The sequence below is a fragment of the Girardinichthys multiradiatus genome, chromosome 22 (genome assembly GCF_021462225.1).
Source record: "Girardinichthys multiradiatus isolate DD_20200921_A chromosome 22, DD_fGirMul_XY1, whole genome shotgun sequence".
In the NCBI taxonomy this organism is placed as follows: Eukaryota; Metazoa; Chordata; class Actinopteri; order Cyprinodontiformes; family Goodeidae; genus Girardinichthys; species Girardinichthys multiradiatus.
The window spans coordinates 9153133-9179491 of NC_061814.1; the positions used below are offsets into that span (position 1 = coordinate 9153133).

The window sequence follows — 26359 nt, forward strand, 5'->3', positions numbered from 1 at the left end:
TGTGTACCCTTTCCCACGTTTCGAGGGCCTTGCTAAGCAATTACCAACCCATGATCTTCTGGGACAGAAGATCATAAAAAAATGAAAAGGCTCACTGGAGCACCACATTATTAAGAAGAAAATACTCAAAGTAATTCTGTTTCTATAAACTTTTTAATAAAAAAAATAAAAACCAGCACATTTTCTAAAGGCCTTCTTGCTGAAGTGTTTCCTGATGAGGTACAGAGCACTGCACAAATCCTGTTAAGCCTATTCAAACATGGTTTGAACAATTTGTGCAGTTGTTTCAGTTGAATCAAACATTTCCCTGCTCTGTATATAGGGTAAGGGTTTAATTACTTTAATCTAAACCATCTCTTTAAAAAAATTATTCAACCCAAAATTTTCATTCATCCTTGACTCAATTTACAGATATTTGTCAAATTTACACAGTGCCTTGCTAAAGTATTAATTTGCCTTAAAAGTTTTAAAATTTTGTCACATTACCAATACAAACATTAATTTATTTCATTGGGATCGGCATTTTATGTCATTGACACTGGACTTCTGGCATTTTGGCATTTCCTTCTCCCCAGTCTTCCTCCAGACTCTGGCACCTTGATTTCCGAATGACATGCAGAATTTGCTTTCATCCGAAAAAAGTACTTTGGACCACTGAGCAACAGTCCAGTGCTGCTTCTCTGTAGCCCAGGTCAGGCGCTTCTGCCGCTGTTTCTGGTTCAAAATTGGCTTGACCTGGGGAATGCAGCACCTGTAGCCCATTTCCTGCACACGCCTGTGCACGGTGGATCTGGATGTTTCTACTCCAAACTCAGTCCACTGCTTCCGCAGGTCCCTCAAGGTCTGGAATCGGCCCTTCTCCACAATCTTCCTCAGGGTCCGGTCACCTCTTCTCGTTGTGCAGCGTTTTCTGCCACACTTTTTCCTTCCCACAGACTTCCCACTGAAGTGCCTTGATACAGCACTCTGGGAACAGCCTATTTGTTCAGAAATTTCTTTCTGTGTCTTACCCTCTTGCTTGAGGGTGTCAATAGTGGCCTTCTGGACAGCAGTCAGGTCGGCAGTCTTACCCATGATTGGGGTTTTGAGTGATGAACCAGGCTGGGAGTTTTAAAGGCCTCAGGAATCTTTTGCAGGTCTTTAGAGTTAACTCGTTGATTCAGATGATTAGGTTCATAGCTCGTTTAGAGACCCTTTTAATGATATGCTAATTTTGTGAGATAGGAATTTTGGGTTTTCATGAGCTGTATGTCAAAATCATCCATATTAAGACAATAAAAGACCTGAAATATTTCAGTTAGTGTGCAATGAATCTAAACTATATGAATGTTAAATTTTCATTATGACATTATGGAAAATAATGAACTTTATCACAATATGCTAATATTTTGAGAAGGACCTGTAATTGTGAAGTGGAAGCAAAAGGTACAGCTAAAGTTCTGGGTGCATGTTCAGCTCCTGGAATCAACTTTGTAAGACCAACATTTGCTGCAATTAAAGTTTTACCTCTTCCGGGCTTCAGTTTGTCTCTAGAAGCCTTGTACACCTAGAGGCTAATTTCTTTGCCCATCCAATCTTTGTCAGATTAGATGACGAGTTCTTGTGAACATCAGTTATTAAATATTGCTACTTACTCTTAGAATTCACATTTGCCTGAGCTTTGTCTGCACAATTCTAACCCATGATTGTGGTTTGATCTTAACCATATTCAAGCTCCTCTTGCTCCTGCAGTGTGGCAGACATTGGGAGTGTGGGGATGGTCTGGGGGTCTAATGGGGTCACCCAGTGGGGGGCTGCCCTCCTGAATGGGTTGTTGTTTGTGTGGGTGCTTGAGCCACATCCCAGAGAGGTGGGCTCCCGCCTAGAGGGCTATGGCTCCTGGATGGCAGTGGGTTGCGGGGGCTGCATTGAGCTCTGGTGGACATTCCACCCTCTAGACCTCTCAGGGGCTGGCTCACCAGGGTGGATGGAATGTACCCTACCTACTCTGGTCCCTCCAAGTTGAGCTGGTGCCTGCCCAGCGTGTACATGTAAGCAGCCATCTGCTATATATGTGGTATGCTCTATATAGTGTGAAAAAGAAATCCAATTAAAATACAAGGAGTATTAATTATTTTGAAAATCACTGTAAGTTGACTTTTTTTTAAAGAGAACATAGGGTCCATATATACATGATAACAAATAAAAAAAATTGGTTACAGCAACACACTTCTTCAAAACTTGCATATTCATGAGGACCTAACGACCAAAGTGAGCCACTTGCCAAGAGCCGCCTCCACCTACTTGTTATGGAAATGAGCCCAGCTGCTCCATGTGTGTTAGAGGAACTCAGCTGTTTTAAACAGGTGTTTGAAAAACACTTCAGCCTCAATTCACAGCTTCCTGTCTACCTATTATCGAAAAATGAAAAATAAAGGCCTCTGGTGCCGTGAAAAAAAACAAAAAGCAGTGTTACACTAAGGTCCAATAATACCAGCACTGCGGTACTTGCACTGCATTCATAAGGATGTCACTGAACACCTTGACAAGGGTTAATATATTCAGTTTTCAATTCAATTCAGTTTATTTATATAGCACCAATTCACAACACATGTTGTCTCAAGGCACTTCGCAAAAGTCAGGTACATACATTCCAATTAGTCCTAACCATTGAACAATGCAGTCAGATTCAGTTATTTATTCAAATTGGATAAAAAGTTTTTCTGTCCAAGGAAACCCAGCAGATTGCATTGAGTCAGTGACTTGTAGCAGTCACTCCTCCTGGATGAGCATGTAGAGACAGTGGACAGTCACTGGCGTTGACTTTGCAGCAATCCCTCATACTGAGCATGCATGTAGTGACAGTGGAGAGGACAAATTCCCTTTTAACAGGAAGAAACCTCCAGCAGAACCAGGCTCAGTGTGAGCGGCCATCTGCCACGACCGACTGGGGGTTTGGGAGAACAGAGCAGAGACACAAAGAGAACAAAGAAGCACTGATCCAGGAGTCCTTTCTATGGGAAGGAAAAGTAAATGTTAATGGATGTAGCTCCTTTAGTCGTTTCACCTAGAAAGAAAGAACAGATAAACTCTGAGCCAGTTTTCAAGGTTAGAGTCTGAAAGAGAGCACATAGAGTTAGTCACAGTAAAAGCTCAGTCAATTGCCATGTCTAGGAGAGAGAAAGGGTTAAACGCTGAAAGACAGGGCCATGTGGATCATCGGTAGAGGGTGAGCAAGTTGTTGCCAGCAGAAGCCTCTCCAGAAAGGTAGACACAGAGTCAGGCCAGGTGTAGCTTCTAGGAAGAGAAAAGAGAGAGAACATAAAGTTAAAAACTGAAATAACAGCAAGTAATGCAAAATTGGAGAGTAGTGTGAGAATGTAGCGAAGAGGGTGAAAGTGGTCATTATGTCCTCCAGCAGCCTAAGCCTATAGCAGCATAACTACAGAGATAGCTCAGGATAACCTAAGCCACTCTAACTATAAGCTTTATCAAAAAGGAAAGTTTTAAGCCTAGCCTTAAAAGTAAACAGTTTGTCCTTCTAAAGCCCACTGATGGCCATTGTTATACTAAAAACCACAACGATTGGGATACCTCTCTCTGTTAGATTGACCATAACCATTGGAAAAGAAAGGGGGTCATACAGGTAGCAGAAATGGACGGTGTGTTTGCACCTCAACCATAACTGAGCCGGTTTAGGCTAAACCTGACTCCCCCTTACTCCATCCAACAGGGAGGAGTAAGGGGGAGTATGTTAATAATGTTTATTTCATAATATTTGCTTATTTATTTGCTTTTGTTCGTGTTGAGAAACTGAAGTATCCAAGTGCTAGCAGACTAGCTGATCAACTAATGATGTGTTCTGTGTTGTTTTAAAGTTAAGATAAACTTTATTTAAAAGTTGGTTTTTAAACACAGATCAATCATAACATGACGTCAACGATCCTGATATTAATGGTATTTTAAGGTAAATGGTCAACTTTCATTAGAGAAGCACTTGTCTTGAAAGACAAATAACGGCATATTGTATCCATCAACCTTATGTTCATAGCTTAAAAAACAAGGGTTCCTGCTGAAATAACTCATGTCAAATTTAAATGTCATATGTAAATTAAAAGCAAACCAAATGTAAAAAAAAATTCAGAGGATAGTCAATTTAACAGCAAAAGGAAGGTTAATGACCCAAGAAACATGAATTACTCCATTATTACAACAATGCTGAAAGGTTTGGGCTGTGACATAATGTGTTGTGTAAACTATGGCATCAGTTTTTGTGGTGACAATTAACACAGTTTTTAGATTGATTATTTTAAAACAAGCTTTATTTTAAGGGTGGATTTAAAACACAGATTGGCCATTACGCGGTGTTAACGCTTATGATCATTTTACTGATGGTATTTTAAAGATACATGTTCAACTTTGAAAGGCTTTAAAGATACATGTTCGACTTTGAAGAGCTATAGGCTTTCTTTTCTTAGCTTTAACCGCTAACGGCTAAGGTAACACGTGATTTATGACCGCCATCTTATGAGCCCATAGGCTATGTCATCACCAAATTAATAGTCATTTATCCGGAAGGTTTTTAGTTTCCAATATAGGGAAATATTATTTCCCAAAATATTATTTTACTAAATGTGATAGTTAATTAAACACCGTTAAGACTAATTTATCCAGAAAAGTTTGGTTTTTATTCAAAATAACATTTCCTTAAATATTCATTCATCGGCTATACCGCTCATTCCATTGTGGGTTACGGGGGAGCTGGTGCCTATGTCCAGCAGTGTACGGGCAAGAGGCAAGGTACACCCTGGACAGGTTGCCAATCCATCGCAGGGCAACACAGAGACATATGGAAGCCGGAGTACCCGGTGAGAACCCACACATGGACAGGAAGAATATTCAAGCTCCATGCAGAAAGACCCCTGGCTGGGAGTCGAACCGAGGACCTTCTTTCTGCAAGGCAACAGTGCTAGCGACTGCGCCACCGTGCAATCCATACATTTTATTGTACTAAATAAAGGCAGCTACTGATAAACCATTGAGAATCAGTCATCCAGAAGGTTGGATTTATTCAGCAAATCATTCTGTAAAATATTATTTTATTAAAATAATGTTTTATCTGATCTTGCATTGAGTTAATGGTTGTTTGAAGGCATACCAATTATTGTCTAAGTTAGTTCCAAGACTAACTTGACTTCATTTCCAGATTCTTCAAGATAATCTTTAGTTCTCAGACATAAATAACATTGAATGGTAATGTTGCATCACTTTATCGGTCATGGTTTTTAACCATCTTTGATTCACTTGTTCATATTGTACATAGTTGGTTTTCTTTATTCTTTCATTTTGCTTGGTTGTTTAGATGGATTGTTCTAGTGTGGTAAAGAGTTTTTTGATTGAAATATGTTTGACTTTGAGTTGAATTATTATTTAATAAAATATTAAAATTAAATAATAAATACTATAATCATAATAATAACCACAATAACTGAAGTAAAAAAAAAACTCCAGGGAAATATGATACAGCTGAGAAATACAATTTTAAAACCAGATGTTCAACATTCACAGGGTGCTCTGTTATTTAGATTGGGATTATTTCAGATGTTTCCATCAGCTCAGGCTTGTGTGATTCAATTTTGCATATTGGATCAAGGATTTGTTTTTTTTTAATGATCAGCCACATCTGCAGTGAGCTGTACAGCTGCACTTTGTGGGCCCACACTACAAAAACAGTATAACAATAAATCACATTCAAAATAAGATTCTAAATTTATGAAGCAAGAAGTTTTGTTTTCTTTGCTAATTTAATCTGCTTTTGATTTAACAGGTACCGACTGCTATGAGCAAAATAATCAACAAGTCATATCAAAACAGACTGACCATATCTGTCAAGTCAGATATATCTTGAAAAAGAAATGATAAAGCTATGAATACATTAAGTGACTTTCAGAACATCAGCTTCCTAGACCTAACTTGTGTTGGACCAGAAACATTAAAAGAACAGAAAGCAGTAGAGGTGTGGCCTCGAAGTATGTAACTTAGAATCGAGTCAGACTCGGGTCACCAAATTATTGACTTTGGACTCGACTGGATGATTTTATAAGACTTTGGACTTGACTTGGACCAATGAATTATGACTTCATCTGGACTTGCAATGATTCTTATGGTGGTAGACAGGAGCAGGGAACAATACCAGGGAGGTCTGCACAAAGTTGGGAAAAGAAAAAAAAAAAGATACCCAAAGCATCAACCAAACAAGGGGTAGGCTGCAATGCAGCACAACTGTGTACCATAATATTCAGGCACTTTCAGTAATATTTTATATACAGACAGAAGCACATTCCTCAATCCGATTCCAAATTGCAAGATTGAAAACAGTGATGCGAAGGCTGCCAGTGGCTGTATCGACATTTTAACTAACCTAGAGCTGCCATAAATGTGTGGTCATTGTTTTGGGTGATGGACCAGGGCAAAAACCTGCAAGACAGACAGTGACCATGTTGTCTTCCCTGAAGTCATATTGGAGGTGTTTTTAAGTAAAAGAAACTAAATATATGATTTAATGTCCCCTCCTCCCCTCCATGTCAAGCAGGTGGGTCACCCACAGAAAATGTGTTCTTTGTCTTTATTATTTAGATTTCATTAAAATATCACAAATGGAATGCTTCAGTGTTATATTATGCTAAAAAGTTTGATTTATTTATTAAATAATTTATCCTTCCACATGCAAATTTATTAGATGCAAATTGCCTGTTTCAATGTAACAATTTATTTTAGGAAATCAGTTGTATTTTAAGTGTCACTTAAGTGTCACCTTTCTTGAATCAATTAAAGTTGGAATTATTTATTTACAGATTTCCAGAATACCCACATCTAACACAACAGAGAAATGTTATATTTTATTTAATTTGCTTGAACAGAATACAAGGGGATCAAAAAGAAATAATTTAGGAAAATTTGTGCTGAAAACTAAACTAAGGAGACAAGTAAGGAGGCAACCACATCTAACTTCCATTCCGACATTTAAACTTACACAAGAAATGATGAATAAAAGCTAATAAAGGACCTAATGTACGATTAATATTGGCTTATCAACTAAGTTTTTTTGTACTCACTAATTTATTCATGGAGCCTGGAAAGTCACAGGTTCCAAATTGTACAAGATGCATCTCTGTGCTTTGAGCCTGAAACACAGTCAGTCAGTTCATCCAACCTGGCAGATAGCAGCACCAAAATTAGCTCTTATAAAATGAGCTTCATTGAAAAATTATTTTTTTTTACAATTGTATAAATAATGTAACTTTTTATTGTTATATTCTGATGTTATTCATATAACATTGTAAAAAAGCAGGTTTGCACTGCACTGTTTCTGGTTGCTCTGGCAAAAACAAAAACACCTTTCAAAATAACTTGAAAATCTCAAAAATATTACTATAACTAAATAACATATTTTGTCAATTGACTTGTTTAAGACTCGAAATTAAAGGTTTAGTACTTTGACTCGGCTCTTTCATGCCTTTACTTAGGACTTGACTCAAGACTTGGGTGAAAAGAATGGAAACTTTTTTGTGACTTGCAGAACAGTGACTTGTTTCCACCTCAGGAGTCCGGTGCCCTGAACGTCACTGGTGAGTGGGTTAAGTGGGACACAATCACAACACTAATGTTGATCATTTACTACAGATTTTATTTCAATGCATCTACATGGCTTAATTTAGATGAATTATCGAGCACTGACTCAGGATTGGCAAATCTTTGTTCGTCAATGACTCCTTGTAATTACTGAATTATTATAATGTATGGAGACTGGAGTAAACCTAAAAATAATTGCATGAAAACTATCTTGTTTATTCTGCTGTTAACAAGCAGAAACAATTTTGGTAATCCTAACTGACCTAAAACAAAAAAGGTTTAGTCCAATTTAAATGTGAGAAAATATGTTATGTGCTTCTTCATGCTACATGTGTAAATATCTAGTTTAAGCTGTATATAGAGGACAATTGGCCTCTCCAACCTTTTTACTGTGACGCAGAAGTTCAAATTGAATCTTTTGAAACATGAGAATGCTCAAAACTATTTTAACTTTTCTAAACATTTAAACATATTTTACCTACTTGAAGAACTGTTTACGTTTATCGGACCAAAATGTAGCTGTAATAGATTTAGTCCAACCCTTCTCTACCTAAATACACATAAAAACACTTTGTATCTATTCCCACATCTCTGGGTAATTTATCCTTATGTTGCTGATGACTTCCTGCCTCGTTGAGCAGCACTCAGCCTTTATCCTCCTCTTGCACCCTATGACACATAATACTGGCACATTCAGATAAACCTGATGCTTCCCTCTCGTGTGTGTGTGTTCTGGTCAGATAGTTAACTTCTGTGTTAATCCAATAACAGACACTTACCCACTGACCTGATCAGAGAGGGTGTTTTTGTCAGATATCGGATTAGGAGAGGCATATTATTCAATGATGGCAAGCACAGTGGGTAAATAAGTGAGTGAGCACTGAGAGACAAATCAAATTACTACATTCAGGAACAAAGTAGCTGGCCACCTTAGACAGATGCTTTTAATCACCCGCTCTATAGGTTGTAATGGTTCAAGGAACATAAAGTGGCGACAAGAAAATACAAATAAACTAAACGTACACACGCAAAGAGCTGCAAGTGCTGTGATTTGTCCTGGTGTTAATCTAAAACTGTAACAGTAAGAGATTTCAAAGCCTTTGGTTATTGAAAAAATATTTTCTTAGTCAGTTACAAATGGACATGTTTAAATTAGGTTACACAACCTCTGGCTGTATTCATAGTTTTGTTCAAAGCAAAAACTGGGTTATATTTCCTCATGTTTGTGGGCTCAATCAATAAAACATAATTGTATGATTATAAATAAAATCCAGGACAGTTCTAATTTTAAGCAAAAAAAAATGCATCAAATGGGAAAAAACACAGCAATAAAATATATTCTTCTGTGGCATATTTAGTGTTTCCAGTGTTTGGTAACAGTACATTTATTTAAAATGGTCTTTAGGGTTTCCTTTTTAACATTTCACAAACACCAATCCTATAGCAACTGGGAACAGTTCAACTCATTTCGATGTCAGTGATAAAAAGAAAATGAAGAAGCAATGAGACAAGTGACAGTTCTGAAAAAACAAAACTTTCCATTCAAAGGGTTAACTTGTGGTAATGACAAGTATTACAGCTGGCTATATAAGGAGTATCTCCTAAAGACCAAGGTCCTGTCCAACAATAGGAAAGGACACAGATTGTTGAAGCTTCAAGTAGTCATCTTAGCATGGGATATCAATACGATCAAACATTGGTAGGTCGATCTGTACCTCTGTACCTTTGCTGCAATCTGAATGCAATGCATAATGGCTTCCACTACATTAAAATATCAGCCTTGTTTTATCATCAGATGCTCAAGGTGGGACAGATACAGCATAAGAATGCCGTCCTGGACTGAAGCTCCACTCACATGAAGAGATCTGCCCTCATGAAGAGCCCCAACATCTACTTTGAAATACAATGATTCACAAGGTGGCAGTAATGAATCAGCTAAATTATTTTCACATACGTCTTTCGCTAAATCCCTCAGACTATCTCTATCGCTAAATCCCTCAGACTATGCTGTTTGTCCACCATTAGCACAGCTGCAGCACACCAGCAATCTTGAGTTGAACGATGGTGCACGCTGTGTGGGGGAGGGGGTATAAACAGCGCGTACACAAGCATGGCTTGTTGGGAACAACATGGTTTACTCCACACCTCAGGAACCTGCGCAGGGATAAGGAAGAAGCTCACAGCAGTGGAGATTGGGCGCGGTACAGGCAGGCCAGGAACAGACTAACAAAGGAGATCAAAGCAGCCAAGAGAAGCTACAGTGAGAAGCCTAAGAACAACCTTTCTACTGGTGATGCTTCGGCTGTATGGACCGGTCTGAGAAACCTGACTGTCTATAGGAGCCCCCCACCACCCATCCTGAACAGAGTCATCTCCTGGCCAACCATCTGAATGGCTTCTACTGCAGACATGACAAGAAGCCATTCACACCTCAAATCATCCTCTCCACATCCCATTCAGGAACAAATTTGACCCGTAAAACAACCAACCCCCTACCTTCAGATCCTCTGCCTACACTAAAGATCTCCGAGGAAGATGTAAATAGGCTCTTTCAGCACATGAAAACAAAGAAAGCTGGAGGACCTGATAACGTCTCCCCATCATGCCTGAAAGCCTGTGCAAATCAACTCGCTCCAATCTTCACAAGGATCTTCAACAAGTCACTGGAGAAATGTGAGGTCCCCTCCTGCCTCAAACGATCCACCATCATCCCGGTGCCCAAGAAACCCACCATCCTAGGATTAAATGACTACAGGCCTGTAGCCCTGATGTCTGTGGTCATGAAATCCTTTGAGCGCTGGTGTTGAAGCACCTGAAAGACATCACAGGCCCCCTGCGGGACCCCTGCAGTTTGCTTACCGAACAAGTCGGCAGATGATGCTGTTAACTTAGGTCTACACTACATCCTGCAACACCCCGACCACCCGGGGACGTACACCAGGATCCTGTTTGTAGACTTCAGCTCGGCCTTTAACACCATCATACCAGACATCCTCCACCAGAAGCTCACCCAGCTCAACATCCCAGCCTCCACCTGTCAGTGGATCAACAGCTTCCTGACGGACCGACAGCAGCAGGTGAGACTGGGGAGCATCTTCTCCCGATCCAGATCAATAAGTACTGGTGCCCCCCAGGGGAGTGTTCTATCCTCACTCCTCTTCTCCCTGTACACAAATGACTGCACCTCATCGGACTCGTCCGTGAAACTCCTTAAGTTTGCAGATGACACCACTGTCATTGGACTGATCCAGGACGGTGATGAGTCTGCATACAGACAGCAGGTGGATCGGCTGGTACACTGGTGCGGTCAGAACTACCTTGAACTGAACCCACTCAAGTCTGTGGAAATGGTGGTGGACCTTCGGAGAACACCACCCCCATACACCCCTTCACCATCCTCAACAACACCGTGTCGGCTGTGGACAACTTCAGGTTCTTAGGAACCACTATCTCTGAGGACCTGAGATGGTCCTCACACATAGACGATGTTCGAAAGAAGGCCCAGCAGAGACTGTACTTCCTGAGGCAACTCAAGAAGTACAACCTTCCACAGGAGCTGCTGGTCATCTTCCACACTACCATCATTCAGTCTGTCGTGTCTTCATCCATCTCAGTGTGGTTTGGCTCATCCACAAAACAGGACATGTCCAGACTGCAACGAATAATCAGGAATGCAGAGAGAATAATCAGGGCTGACCTTCCCTCCATCCAGGACTTATACAGGTCTAGGGTCAGAAAAAGAGCTGCAAAAATCTTTGCAGACCCCACACACCCTGCACATAAACTGTTTAGAGTTTTACCTTCAGGCCGCCGCTACAGAGCACTGTTCACTAAAACCAGCCGCCACAGAGACAGTTTCTTCCCCCAGGCTGTTTCTCTGATAAACATTCAATAAAGTGCAAAACAACAGCATACACATGTTGCAAATGCACCTTTTTATTATATATGTGTATATTGTACATTGTAAATTTGTACATTCTGTAATGCAAAAACAGAACAAAAGAGCAAAGTGTACCGGAGTCAAATTCCTTGTTTGTATGTACGAACTTGGCAATAAAGCTGATTCTGATTCTGATGATTGACACTGACAAGACATTCTTCTCTGCTCTGATTGGTTGTCTCTGACCTGAAGCAGTGTATTTCTGTAAATAGCAACAGGACCACTGGGAGGAGCCAGAGGAGCTTGAGTTTTTCATAGACTACCAGTCTCATATTCTACTGTCAGGACATAGTGACAGTTTTAAAACATATGTAAAAAAGTTACAAAAGTTACTTTCTGCAGCTTTAATACACATGCCTCTCATACTAAGCATACTATCAGAATTGCTTTGACAGCATCTAGCGGTCAGAGTGTGAACTACACCCGGTTCATGGAACAATGGGCAGGCCACATTGAATTTGGTGATAAACTCATTAAGTCTTAACCCTGGTGTAGGTTGTTGGATGGAGAACAACCACTGAACTACACAAACAAAAGAGACTGGTAAAAGCTCTAAATCCGAGAATGCATATTCTTAACCCATCCTCCTGCATAGCTCCCAGAAAGGAGGAGTCACAGTTGGAATCCCAGTGACATTATAGGTCTACAAAACTATGGTGAGCAGCAGAATGCTCTCTTTTACCAGCAGCTGCTCCCCTTGAAGAGGGACACCAAGGGGAGCAGCATCAATAAAATAGTCAATATACAGAGATTAAAAAGTTCCTTTCATTCCTTAAATGCCTAGTGTTGAATTTACACTTATAGTAGGTGCATAGTTTAAATTAATAATCTATTATTAATGTAACATCTGATTGACAGCAAAGACACAGGTAATATTTTTTTCTGCAATTGGACATAAATTAACGAATTAACTGGACAACATTATTTACCTACAGATCAAGATACAGTTACAAATAAAAATTGTGGGTTTAATCTTTCATGCCGTTATTATCTAAAACTGATGTTTATGGTAAGTATTTCAGTAAAAAAGATGATTTTAAACAAAATGTAAAACACTCAAAAAGTGAGGTGTAATGAGTGTGAGAACTGAGGTGCGAGGCCAACATGACAGAGCCAATAAAATTCTGTTACAGCAGAACACCTGATTCCAACATCTCGTTCTGCCTTTGTACAGGCTTCCCAACCTCAGCTGACAGCTAGACGCCAAAAGGGAAACACTCACCAGCCCTGTTGGACTTCATGTGTATGAGTAGGACACATAGGTGCACGATTTCCTGCTTGATTATTGTTTTCACTTGGTTTGAAGCACTATGCTCGCGTTCACATGCTTGCTTTGATTCAGAATTTTAAAATCTGCAGAAAACACTTTAAATTCATGCTTACTAAAATCTAAAATATTATTATTAAGATTAATTTAATTTTGGAAAGACGTTTGCAATCACTTCCTTTAGAAACTCCTTATCGTTTATCTAGTAGGTAAATATGTTAACACCACAAGGTGAGAAGAACATGGCAATCATTGGAATATATGCAAAATAGTAATAAATTCCACTTCTCCTGACCATCTAGTCAGAAGACGGTGAGATTTACGACACTGCGCTTTGTTCTACTCATGTGTGTCGGTCCTGTTAGATTACATATATCAGGTCCAAGTCAGTATTAACTGTGAGGAATATTTTTCATGCTTGCCCTGTTCTGGCATCGGAAGTCACCAAGGTCAAAAGACCAGACACTGAGTGCTTCTCAAGTTACAAACATCCAGTTGGACATGGAGGCGAGATTAGCTTCAGTGTGGTAATTATCATATCCCCTTTCCATCAACTTATACATGGGGTTCTGATAATGTAGCATTAATGCAAAATTCATATGAAAGGAGAGATCAATGGACAACTGACCCACAACAAGGCGCAGGACACTCAGTAATGACTGGGATAAGTCAAGCTGGTCGGAATTAGGTTTCCAAGTCATGTTTCTTGTAAATCTCTATTAGAAATTATAAAACAGAAATGGATCATTTAAATCACACCGTTAAGGATAAAAGTAAAAGAATTTCCTGGTGTGGTGTTTAAAGAATTTCTCTTAAAGAAAATATGCTATGAAGTCTGACATTTTGCACATTCTTTCCAGTTTAGTTCAAGCACAATCAGACTGGGTGGAGAGCATCTGCAGACATCAATTTTCAAGTTGTACCACAGCTTCTAAAATGGATTTACATCTGGACCTTGACTGGGACACATGAACATGCCTTCATCCAAATCATCCCAGTGTAGCTCTGGCTGTAGATTTAGGGTCATGATCCTCCTGGAAGGTGAATCTCAAGTCTTCTTCATCTTATAACAGATCACCTGACCACACATTTCCCGTGCCCACTGACCTGGCTAGTGGAAAACTATGAACAGGACTTCTTGTGTCTTTTTTTTAAGAATTGCTTTTTTCTTTCCAGTCTTCCATAAAGAACAAATTTGTGGATTGCAAGACTCATACATTTCCAATTGACAGCCAATTTCTGCTGCTCCTCCAGAGTTACCATGGCCTTCTTGGCTGCTGCTCTGATTGCCTGGCCTGTAAGCTAATGTGGAAGGCAATGTATCAGTGGCTTTGCAGTTCTGTCATACGCTTTCCATTTTTGCATGATGGACTGAACAATGTTCTGTGAGATGTTGGGGTAATCTTGGGGTATTGTTTTGTAACCTAAAGCTGCTTTGACATTATCCTTGGTTTTATCCATGCTGTGTTCCCTGGTCTTTATGATGCATGTTTGTTCACTAATGTTGACAAACCTCATAGGCCTTCACAGAGAAGCTGGATTTATACTGAGATAAATTTATACACAAGTGGACTCCTTTAACCAATTCGACTAATTTATTATTTGGCTTCTGAAGCCATATGGTTGCTCTGGATTTTATTTAGGGGTATTAAAATAAAGGGGGCTGAATACAAATGTCACACTTCAAATTTTTTGCTGTAACAGTATATGTGTATATAATGTTCCTTCCACTTGACAACTATGCACTACTTTCTATTGTTAACTGTTTAAAATCCCAGTAAAATGCATTTAAGTTTGTGACTTTAACATGAGATGATCTAAACAAGTTTAAAGGGAGTGGGAATTTTTTGCAAGGCACTGTATGTCCATCCATTCTTTCATCCAACCATCCATCCATCCATTCATCTATCCATTTTCCTGTCTCCAGATCTATGGTGCTTCACCTTCAATCTGTCAATTATTCCATCTCCATATTCCGAACACTGAACATTTTGACTTTAATGCCAGGTTCACGTGAAGAGTCAGTCTGTCTTCACTCCCTCCTCATTTTCTCAATTCTGTCAATTCGTGACTCCATCCATCAGCGCCAAGTGCAGACAGCGCCGCAGTCTTCTTAAAATATCACTGCTTTAAGTCTGCTTTCATTTAATGGATCATAAGGCTGAAGAGTGAATAATTTGTGACTGGGGATTTAATCCGGAGCAGCGTAATAGATGGAGACGCTGGAAAACTCACAGATCATTAAATGTGATAGTAGATTTACCAAAGCACCTCTCAGAATAGTCTGATGTTCTAGCAGGGGCGTGTGCTCAGCAGAGAAGCTGTTCATGAAAAGAGCATATGATGAAAAAATAGTGGTTTACTTCCTTTTTACTTTTACAGCTGATTCAAATAAACAAACACTTTTTTTAAGTTTCACTGACTGCCTCCTGATTTTTGTTTTACTTTAAACATTACACCACTTGTTAAAGGGAAAGTAGGAGTTCAAAGGCCAAGTGCGTGCCTGTGAGGCTCTATCTATAATGTATTTGTCAGTGTTCATTGTGGTGATTATTTTGGCTGCTTGGAAGAATTTTTTGAAATGCTGATTTTATCTCCTCACATATCTTTATTTCTCCAGTCATATTCGCAAACTTGCTGCCATTGACAAAGCTCTCTCTAGCACACTTTCAATGAAGCCTTTTAAAAGCCTTCAGACTTCTTAGCCAAAATACTCCAAAATTACAGATGAACAGAGAATTTGGGTGTTGACAAGAAATGTCAGATTTTCAGCTTGATCCACCCTGAGCATTGACTGCCTAATCAAAATATTAAAAGTTTCCAATCAGTGAATGCATGAAGCTCTACTGGGTTGCACAAAATATGAAAATGTTTGCTTGTTTCTATTTTTCGGATATTATTCATAATAATGAATAATGGTTTTTACCTCACTGAAGAAAACTCAAAGTTCGCCATTTTTATCTTTAAGGTTTCATTATGGTCTTTCTGAAAATACATTCAGAGGAAACACAGAGACGTAAGAAGCCATTGTATTTTCTGACATGTCCGCAGTCTACTCAGGCAGCAAGACTGAATGACAGTAAAGCAACAGTAATCTATTACAGTAAGACTGAACGAAATACATCAAATTAGGTCTGTTCAGTCCTTTTTGAGCTTTCAACCTCCATCTGTTGCAGAACATGCTTAATTTGAAAACGTTGGCAGCCTTTTGGAAATCTCACAATTAAGGGGGCTCCCCCTGGAGGAGCTGGAGGAGGTGTCTGGGGAGAGGGACGTCTGGGTGTCTTTGCTGAGTCTGCTGCCCCTGTGACCCGGTCCCAGATAAGCGGAAGACGACAAGTACGAGTACAGTTAAGGGGTCTCCAGGAAATACAAAGAGACTGTTGTTTTACTACTGCTACCCGTGTTAAATGCACCAAATGTGATATGTTAGAGACCGTTTGAAATATTAACTTTTTCAAACGGTTAAGTTTTTTTCTTTTTTTCTATTGTAAAAGAATAGTAACAGCAACTGTCACACATATGGCATGGCCTGACGTCTGCCCCTAAGACAAAAGATTAATGACCACTAAAGGCATCAAGACTAGAACAAAATAGCTCTTTTATGATATGTGTGTGTGTGGTGGTGTAACATGATGATTTTTGTTACCCCATCTGTGAGAGCTCATATTGTTACAACTGATACTAGGCAAACTTATACTCTCACTCCCAATAAACAAAATCTGGAAACATTCTTGCATATTAGTGAAAATAGGCTGTGGCTTAAAATGGGATTTCTGCATGTTGTTGCAGAATTGGTTGCTAGTTCAACATGAAATTATAACATGAACTAGAAAAGCACTCAGACTGCTGACCTCCACCAAAGGTATAGGGTCAAGGCAATAGGGCTTTTTTCTATACTGATGCGCTTTACTCTGGATGACTTCTGGCCACTGTATGTCAGCTATTGACATGTTGATGAATCATGTAGGAATTCTAAGTTGTCACACCATGGTCTGGCAATGATAAAGAATCCTTTAAAAACATCCTGGATCCAGATGGTGCTCCACATGAACACCAAAATCCGATCATCTGTTCTAATACGTGTCCTAATACGCATCTTGTCTGGAAAGTTTATAAAAACCCGGTATATATTATACTTCTCAAACAGACAGACAGATAAACGGTGACAAAAACATAACCTCCTTGATGGATGTAATAAAAACTTGATTCAAATTCGCAACTAATACCTGAACTGGTCCACATCAGGCTTAGCACTTGTTAAAAACTAGTGCACCGTGATCATCATGTTAAACCATCACAGGAATTTAAACTGTAAAAACTTCAGATAAACATGTGCTTGGACAGAGCAAATGAAAAATGTTTTATATTAACTGAACCACCTGCATTACATCTTACTTTACACATTGTGGTCCATTAAATCTATTTAATGTGTAGACATATTTCTCAAATTCAACTTAATCATAATTTTACTTGGCCTTAATTTTTAATTTCTAACAGTTTGCTTAAGGATTTTCACTTGCCAATAGAATCAACTTCAAATTTATTTTGTTTATTTGTTTTTACTAGAAATTTGTATGTTGTTACTGATATGCTGTAACCAGATGCTTCATTTTACTTTGGCATTAATCAAGATTTCTGTCTTCTCATAAAGATTATCATCACTTTTATAAACTGGCAAAATAGTTTGTTTGCTTTTTTGTTGGTTCTGAACAACTTACAGCACATTTAATTTTTAATTTAGGTTAAAAAAAATGGCAAGAATTAAGAATTATGACATGAATAATAAGAATTATTATTTGGCAGGCCTCCCCACTATTGGTCAAAATCTTTAGTAAAATAAATGTGAAAAAGATTACCCTGTGTACACATGTATCCCTCTTCCTACCTGGATCTTTATCGGCCAGCTGAAGTTGGACATATACACGTAAAAGGTGATGTTGTGGTGAAGCCGGAAGTTAAACTTTTCACACGAGAAGCTGTTCTTGTGCTCCTTGATGTTAGTCCTCGCTATGATGGACATTTCTTCACCAGATATGGTACCAGCTGTGGGTAACAGAAAAGGTTATACTTGATTAAACTAAAAATATTTAAAAGTGGAGCTTTTAAACTCAAGTATGATATATGACATATATAAGTATATATAAGTATGAAATATGACAACAATTTGATCTAAATTGCGATGCTGTATGGACCATACAACTCACCCTAGAAAGAAAGTGTCATAATGCCATCAATACACTCTTGTATATCTATCTTTTGTTTCAGTTGATTTGGTTTACACAATGCCATTTAAAAGTAGAGCTCTGGCATCACTTTACAGAGCATCTGACACTGTGGCGAGCACAATGTGATCATTAAAAATTCAGTTGCAATTCTCTGTGTCCACCACTGCTACAGAATCAACGCCACAGACTCCCAAATATCATAGCAATGACCCACTAACAATGTTGCGTACTATCTCGCTATTCTCTACAGCTTGCACTGATGAAGATTCAGTAACCTTCACATGCCGAATGCTTCAAACTGAACAGGAATCTGACAGATTGACATATTTCTTATTAAATCGGTAAATAATTTTCTGACAATTTGGGGAACTCAAAGCACAAAACTTGTTCCTCCCAGATAGCCAGTTTAATTCTTAAGTATGAAAAAGCAACAACATTAAAACTTGAAATCCACTTGCTTGATCGTAAACATACATTTTTCATGTGCATCAAACGCGGCATCAAATGTCCTCTAATTTTAAAGGGATTGTAATTTAGTGTCACAGTGTAAACACTGTGGAATGATCACAAGTTTATGTCGAAAACACCAGCTATTAACCCGAACACCGAACACAAGTCAGCAACAGTGAAATTCTTTAAAATTTGTTGCAGTTACAACTTTCTGTGGACTCTGTAGTGGGGTTGTCAAAATAACCAATAATTTGATATAACCAAAATTTAAAAAATCAATTATTTAAAATTACTGATTAGCATCAAAATCGATACAAACTGACTTATTCACATTTGCCCAAATTGTCGCACTTCTTCCGGTAGCAATCTCAGAGACACTCAGTCCCTACCCTCCCTGCAGGTGCTCACCTGACCAAAACAACCAGCTGCTGCTGGTTGTTTAACTCTGCTAACATGGCAAGTACATCCAGAAAAAAACATAAATGACCCTCTTTAGCCAACAAGGCAAGTTTCCCTATGAGGCAAACGTACAAGAAAAAACGGAATACTGAAGGATCCCACATGCTAGCTGCATTAACGACACTAGCTAACACTACCACACTGTTTAAGAGCAACTTTAAAAGGTTTTCAATATTAGTTTCTTGGAAACAGACAGCCCTATGACGATGTTCTGTCAGTTTGCGCTCCTTCGTTAAGATGTGCTTCCCAGATGTCCAGTTCTGCATCACGCAACACCGTTCTACTGTGGTACGACTTAATGCAGGAAAATGGCTCAGTGGGTTGCTCAGTGGGTTGCTGAAGAGGGAAACCACAAAATAAACTCCGTTAGCTGTAAAGGCATTGGAGGGTAATATAGCTAATAATAACACCTGTAAACATGAAAACATGTTGGAGCCAGACAGAAACTGTTAATTAGCATGCGCCAGATCCATGTTTGTTTTGAACACAGTTTATTTTAGTATGGAATGATCCTTTTATTTATCTCTCAGTAGTAAAATGCATTTGTATCAACAGCAATTGACAAGTACAGGTCCTTCTCAAAATATTAGCATATTGTGATAAAGTTCATTATTTTCCATAATGTCATGATGAAAATTTAACATTCATATATTTTAGATTCATTGCACACTAACTGAAATATTTCAGGTCTTTTATTGTCTTAATACGGATGATTTTGGCATACAGCTTATGAAAACCCAAAATTCCTATCTCACAAAATTAGCATATTTCATCCGACCAATAAAAGAAAAGTGTTTTTAATACAAAAAACGTCAACTTTCAAATAATCATGTACAGTTATGCACTCAATACTTGGTCGGGAATCCTTTTGCGGAAATGACTGCTTCAATGCGGCGTGGTATGGAGGCAATCAGCCTGTGGCACTGCTGAGGTCTTATGGAGGCCCAGGATGCTTCGATAGCGGCCTTTAGCTCATCCAGAGTGTTGGGTCTTGAGTCAATGTTCTCTTCACAATATCCCACAGATTCTCTATGGGGTTCAGGTCAGGAGAGTTGGCAGGCCAATTGAGCAGTGATACCATGGTCAGTAAACCATTTACCAGTGGTTTTGGCACTGTGAGCAGGTGCCAGGTCGTGCTGAAAAATGAAATCTTCATCTCCATAAAGCTTTTCAGCAGATGGAAGCATGAAGTGCTCCAAAATCTCCTGATAGCTAGCTGCATAGACCCTGCCCTTGATAAAACACAGTGGACCAACACCAGCAGCTGACACGGCACCCCAGACCATCACTGACTGTGGGTACTTGACACTGGACTTCTGGCATTTTGGCATTTCCTTCTCCCCAGTTTTCCCTCACTCTGGCACCTTGATTTCCAAATGACATGCAGAATTTGCTTTCATCCGAAAAAAGTACTTTGGACCACTGAGCAACAGTCCAGTGCTGCTTCTCTGTAGCCCAGGTCAGGCGCTTCTGCCGCTGTTTCTGGTTCAAAAGTGGCTTAACCTGGGAAATGCGGCACCTGTAGCCCATTTCATGCACACGCCTGTGCACGGTGGCTCTGGATGCTTCTACTCCAGACTCAGTTCACTGCTTCCGCAGGTCCCCCAAGGTCTGGAATCGGCCCTTCTCCACAATCTTCCTCAGGGTCCGGTCACCTCTTCTCGTTGTGCAGCGTTTTCTGCCAAACTTTTTCCTTCCCACAGACTTCCCACTGAGGTGCCTTGATACAGCACTCTGGGAACAGCCTATTCGTTCAGAAATGTCTTTCTGTGTCTTACCCTCTTGCTTGAGGGTGTCAATAGTGGCCTTCTGGACAGCAGTCAGGTCGGCAGTCTTACCCATGATTGGGGTTTTGAGTGATGAACCAGGCTGGGAGTTTTAAAGGCCTCAGGAATCTTTTGCAGGTGTTTAGAGTTAACTCGTTGATTCAGATGATTAGGTTCATAGCTCGTTTAGAGACCCTTTTAATGATATGCTAATTTTGTGAGATAGGAATTTTGGGTTTTCATGAGCTGTATGTCAAAATCATCCATATTAAGACAATAAAAGACCTGAAATATTTCAGTTAGTGTGCAATGAATCTAAAATATATGAATGTTAAATTTTCATTATGACATTATGGAAAAGAATAAACTTTATCACAATATGCTAATATTTTGAGAAGGACCTGTACATGGAAGCACACAATGGCACTTTAAGGTGAGCTATTATAATAAAATAAAATAATTAAACAACTGATTTAAAGATATACCATTCCACAAAAGACATTAACACTTACTAAGTGTTGTTTTTAGCAATTGTTTAGCCAAACGGAAGTGACAATTTTAAATTATATATTTTTCTAAACAAGGGCTAAATTTTAGTTCTTATTTTTCCCCAATTAAGGAAGTTAAAATCTTTACGCATTATAAATAATCATATTTTTTACTCTTAACAGAAAGTACCGTGTCTTCATTAAATGTTGCTGCGGTACTGAAAATGTTGTCGAGTATAGAGTATTTTTCTTAGTATAGGTATCCAGTTTGAAATTTTAGTAAAGTGGCAACCTTACTTTGTAGTGACTCTGCATAAGTTATAAAGTGTAGTTGCTCAGAAAGAAACCTCAGCGATGCCGAATAAAACTGATTTAACACTCACACAGCCACTATTGTAACTACTAAAACTGCCACAAGTGGTAATTTTGACCGCTGCATTTAAAACTCAATTAATTCACCTTATAAGTTTACAACTAAGGTAATACTAAATGTAATTAGCTAAACAATGTTTTACAAACCAAAATACACTACGTTTAATTAAAAATACGTGTAATAATAGAAGTTTAAATATGCATTAAGGTTTAACATGTTTCAAACATCATCATCAAACAAAATGACATATACAATACAGACCAATAGTTTGGACACACCTTCTCATTCAAAGAGTTGTCTTCATTTTCATGACTATGAATATTGTAGCTTCACACTGAAGGCATCAAAACTATGAATTAACACATGTGGAATTATATACTGAACAAAAAAGTGTGAAACAACAGAAAATGTCTTATATTCAAGGTTCTTCAAAATAGCCACCTTTTGCTTTGATTCTGTTGATGAGCTTCAAGAGGTATTCACCTGAAATGGTTTTCACTTCACAGGTGTGCCCTGTCAGGTTGTGACAATCAGATTGATTTATTTTGCCTCACAGAAACCTGGCTGCAGCAAGAGGATTATGTTACTATAAATGAGTCAACTCCTACTAATTATTTAAATTTTCACATTCCTCAAAATACTGGGTGAGGAGGAGTAGCAACCATCTTTCAGTCCGATTTATTGATTAGTCCCAGACCAATCAATAGCTACAACTCTTTTGAATATTTAATCCTGAGTTTTCCTCATCCAAATTGCAAAGAACTGAAACCACTTCTGTTTGTTGTTTTGTACCGTCCACCAGGCCCTTACTCTCAATTTTTAGATCAGCTTTCAGATCTTTTATCTGATTTAGAGTTAAATACAGATAAAGTCATTATAGTGGGGGATTTTAACATTCATGTTGACACTTTCAATTCAATTCAATTCAGTTTTATTTATATAGCGCCAATTCACAACACATGTTGTCTCAAGGCACTTCACAACAGTCAGGTACAAACATTCCAATTAATCCTAACAATTGAACAGTGCAGTCGGAGTTAGCTTTTTATTCAAATTGGATAAAACGTTTTTCTATCTAAGGAAACCCAGCAGATTGCATCCAGTCAGTGACTTGCAGCATTCCCTCCTCCCGGATGAGCATGTAGAGACAGTGGACAGTCACTGGCGTTGACTTTGCAGCAATCCCTCATACTGAGCATGCATGTAGCGACAGCGGAGAGGAAAAACTCCCTTTTAACAGGAAGAAACCTCCAGCAGAACCAGGCTCAGTGTGAGCGGCCATCTGCCACGACCGACTGGGGGTTTGAGAAAACATAGCACAGACACAAAAAGAACACAGAAGCACTGATCCAGAAGTACATTCTATGGGAAGGAAAAGTAAATGTTAATGGATGTAGCTCCTTTAGTCATTTAACCTAGAAAGAAAGAACAGATAAACTCTGAGCCAATTTTCAAGGTTAGAGTCTGAAAGAGAGCACATATGATTAGGTACAGTAAAAGCTCAGTCAATTTCCATGTCTAGGAGAGAGAAAGGGTTAAACACTAAAAGACAGGGCTATGTGGATCATCGGTAGAGGGTGAGCTATAGCAGCATAACTATACAGATAGTTTCAGTTCAGATTATTTAGTTAAACGGCGCTTATTTACAACAATGTCATCTCAAGGCACCTCACAAAGTGTCCCACTGATGGTCATTGTTATACTAAAAACCACAATGATTGGGATACCTCCCTCTGTCAGACTGATTATGACCATTGGAAAAGAGAAGGGGTAATACAGGTAGCAGAAATGGGGGGTGTGTTAGCACCTCAACCATAACTGAGCCGGTTTAGGCCAAACCTGACTCCCCCTTACTCCAACCAACAGGGAGGGAAGAAGACGGAGGTAAAAAATAAGGAAGATAGTTCAGGATAAACTAAGCCACTCTAACTATAAGCTTTATCAAAAAGGAAAGTTTTAAGCCTAGCCTTAAAAGTAGACAGGGTGTCTGCCTCACGGACTAAAGCTGGGAGCTGGTTCCACAGGAGAGAAGCCTGATAACTAAAGGATCTGCCTCCCATTCGACTTCTGGAGACTCTAGGAACCACCAGTAAACCTGCAGTCTGAGAATGAAGTGCTCTGTTAGGAACATATGGAACAATCAGATCTCTGATGTATGATGGAGCTAGATCATTAAGGGCTTTATATGTGAGGAGGAGAATTTTAAATTCTATTCTGGACTTAACAGGGAGCCAATGAAGGGAAGCTAAAATAGGAGAAATATGATCTCTCTTTTTAATTTTCATCAGAACTCTTGCTGCAGCATTTTGAATCAGCTGAAGGCTTTTAACTGCATTTTGTGGACATCCTGATAGTAATGAATTACAATAGTCCAGCCTTGAAGTAACAAATGCATGGACTAGATTTTCAGCGTCACTCCTGGATAGGATATTTCTAATTTTGGCAATGTTCCGGAGGTGAAAGAAGGAAATCCTAGAAACCTGTTTAATATGGGATTTAAATGACATGTCCTGGTCAAAAATAACACCAAGGTTTTTTACTTTATTATCAGAGGTCAAGTTAATGCCATCCAGGTTAAGTGATTGACTAAGCAGTTTCTTTTTTAAAGACTCCGGTCCAAAGACGACAACTTCTGTCTTGTCTGAATTTAGAAGCAAAAAATTTAACGTCATCCAAGTTTTTATATCTTGAAGACATGCTTATAGTCTATCTAACTGGTTGGGCTCATCAGGATTTATGGATAAGTAAAGCTGAGTATCATCAGCGTAACAGTGAAAATTTATCCCATGCTGCCTAATAATTTGACCTATTGGGAGCATAGATATAGTAAAAAGAATTGGCCCAAGTACTGAACCCTGTTGTACTCCACAATTAACCCTGGAGTTTAAAGATGATTTATCATTTACATGAACAAACTGGAATCTGTCAGACAGATAAGATTTAAACCAGCCTAGCGCTGTTCCCCCGATCCCTACAGCATATTCCAGCCTTTCTAAGAGAATTGTGTGATCGACTGTATCAAATGCAGCACTGAGATCTAACAGAACCAGAACAGACACAAGTCCATTATCTGAGGCCATAAGAATATCACTGAAAAGTGACACTGACACTGAAAGTGATAGCCTAAATATAGCGTTTAATGCTATCTTAGACTCAATTGGCTTTGCTCAAAACATTAACAAACCTACTCACCTTTGTCTTCATTCTCTGCACCTTGTGCTGACATATGGCATCGAGTGTAAAAACATAACAATATTTTCTCTGTCCTGTCTGACCATTTCTTAATAACCTTTGAGTTTAATTTAACCCAGTACTCCACACCTGAAAGAAAATGTCATTACAGTAGATCATTATCAGACAATGCTATAACAACCTTTAAAGAATCTGTTCCACTTTTAATTTCCTCATTACCACTGAAAAGCACAGTGGAGGGCAATAATTCTGTTTCTGCCCCTTCACAAATTGATTCTTTTGTTCATAGTGTTTCTTCATCATTGCGTGATGCATTAGACAATGCAGCCCCTTTGAAAAAGAAGGTAATCATTCATAGAAGGCAGGCTCCCTGGTTTAATTCAGAGCTGCATACTTTAAAACACAATGTTAGAAAATTGGAGAGAAAATGGCGCTCTACACACCTAGAGGATTCCTACTTAATCTGGAAAAATAGCCTATTGTATAAAAAGACACTTCACCAAGCCAGAACAGCTTATTTTTCATCATTAATAGAAGATTAGTACAGTTGCTAAACTTACACAGAGTCATAGCTCTGTTGAGCCATCCATTACCTTAGTTTTTAGCAGCCATGACTTTGTGGGATTCTTCTTAAATAAAATTTATTCTATTAAAAAGAAAATCTTTGACATACTCCCGAAGATGATTACTTCATCCTCAACAAGTGAGACAACAAGGGCAGCGCCTGTGAGTGGGCAGCAAAGCCTCGGTGACCCGTCCCCTCATTGTCTTGTGTCATGATGTATGTTTGGATGGGTTGTACTGGAATTCTAATTTACCCTCGGGGATCAATAAAGTATCTTTGAATTGAATTGAATTGAATTGGAAATAACTGCAGAACCTGATTTGTGTTTGGACTGTTTTGATCCTGTGAAGCTTCCTGAGTTATCAGAAATATTAGCTTCATCTAAACCTTCAACTTGTATGCTAGACCCAATCCCAACCAAATGATTTAAGGAAGGGTTCCCTCTGATTACCAGCCCCATTTTAGATAATAATTAATCTATCTTTAGTAAATGGATATCTACCACAGGCTTTTAAGATAGCTGTAATTAAACCTTTACTTAAGAAACCTTCGCTTGATCGAGATGACTTGAAAAATTACAGACGTATATCCAATCTTCCATTCTTATCTAAAATTCTTGAGAAAATAGTTGCTAATCAAATGTGTGAGCATTTATACAGCAATGACCTGTTTGAAGAGTTTCAGTCAGGCTTCAGAGCTCATCATAGCACTGAAACAGCTCTGCTGAAAGTCACTAATGATATTCTTATGGCCTCAGATAATGGACTTGTGTCTGTACTGGTTCAGTTAGATCTCAGTGCTGCATTTGATACAGTCGATCACACAATTCTCTTAGAAAGGCTGGAATATGCTGTAGGGATCGGGGGAACAGCGCTAGGCTGGTTTAAATCTTATCTGTCTGACAGATTCCAGTTTGTTCATGTAAATGATAAATCATCTTTAAACTCCAGGGTTAATTGTGGAGTACCACAGGGTTCAGTACTTGGGCCAATTCTTTTTACTATATCTATGCTCCCAATA

General features: G+C 38.8%; 1 protein-coding gene across 3 annotated transcripts in view; it reads right to left on the bottom strand.

Annotated features, from left to right (window-relative positions):
* The window catches only part of LOC124859164 (attractin-like protein 1), a 482005-nt gene that overhangs the window by 218566 nt on the left and 237080 nt on the right, over nt 1–26359 (bottom strand). For all 3 annotated transcript variants that reach the window (XM_047351754.1, XM_047351757.1, XM_047351755.1), the window contains exon 25: nt 17707–17864. In XM_047351754.1, the coding sequence (XP_047207710.1) occupies nt 17707–17864 (158 nt within the window). The remainder of the gene's footprint in view (nt 1–17706; nt 17865–26359) is intronic.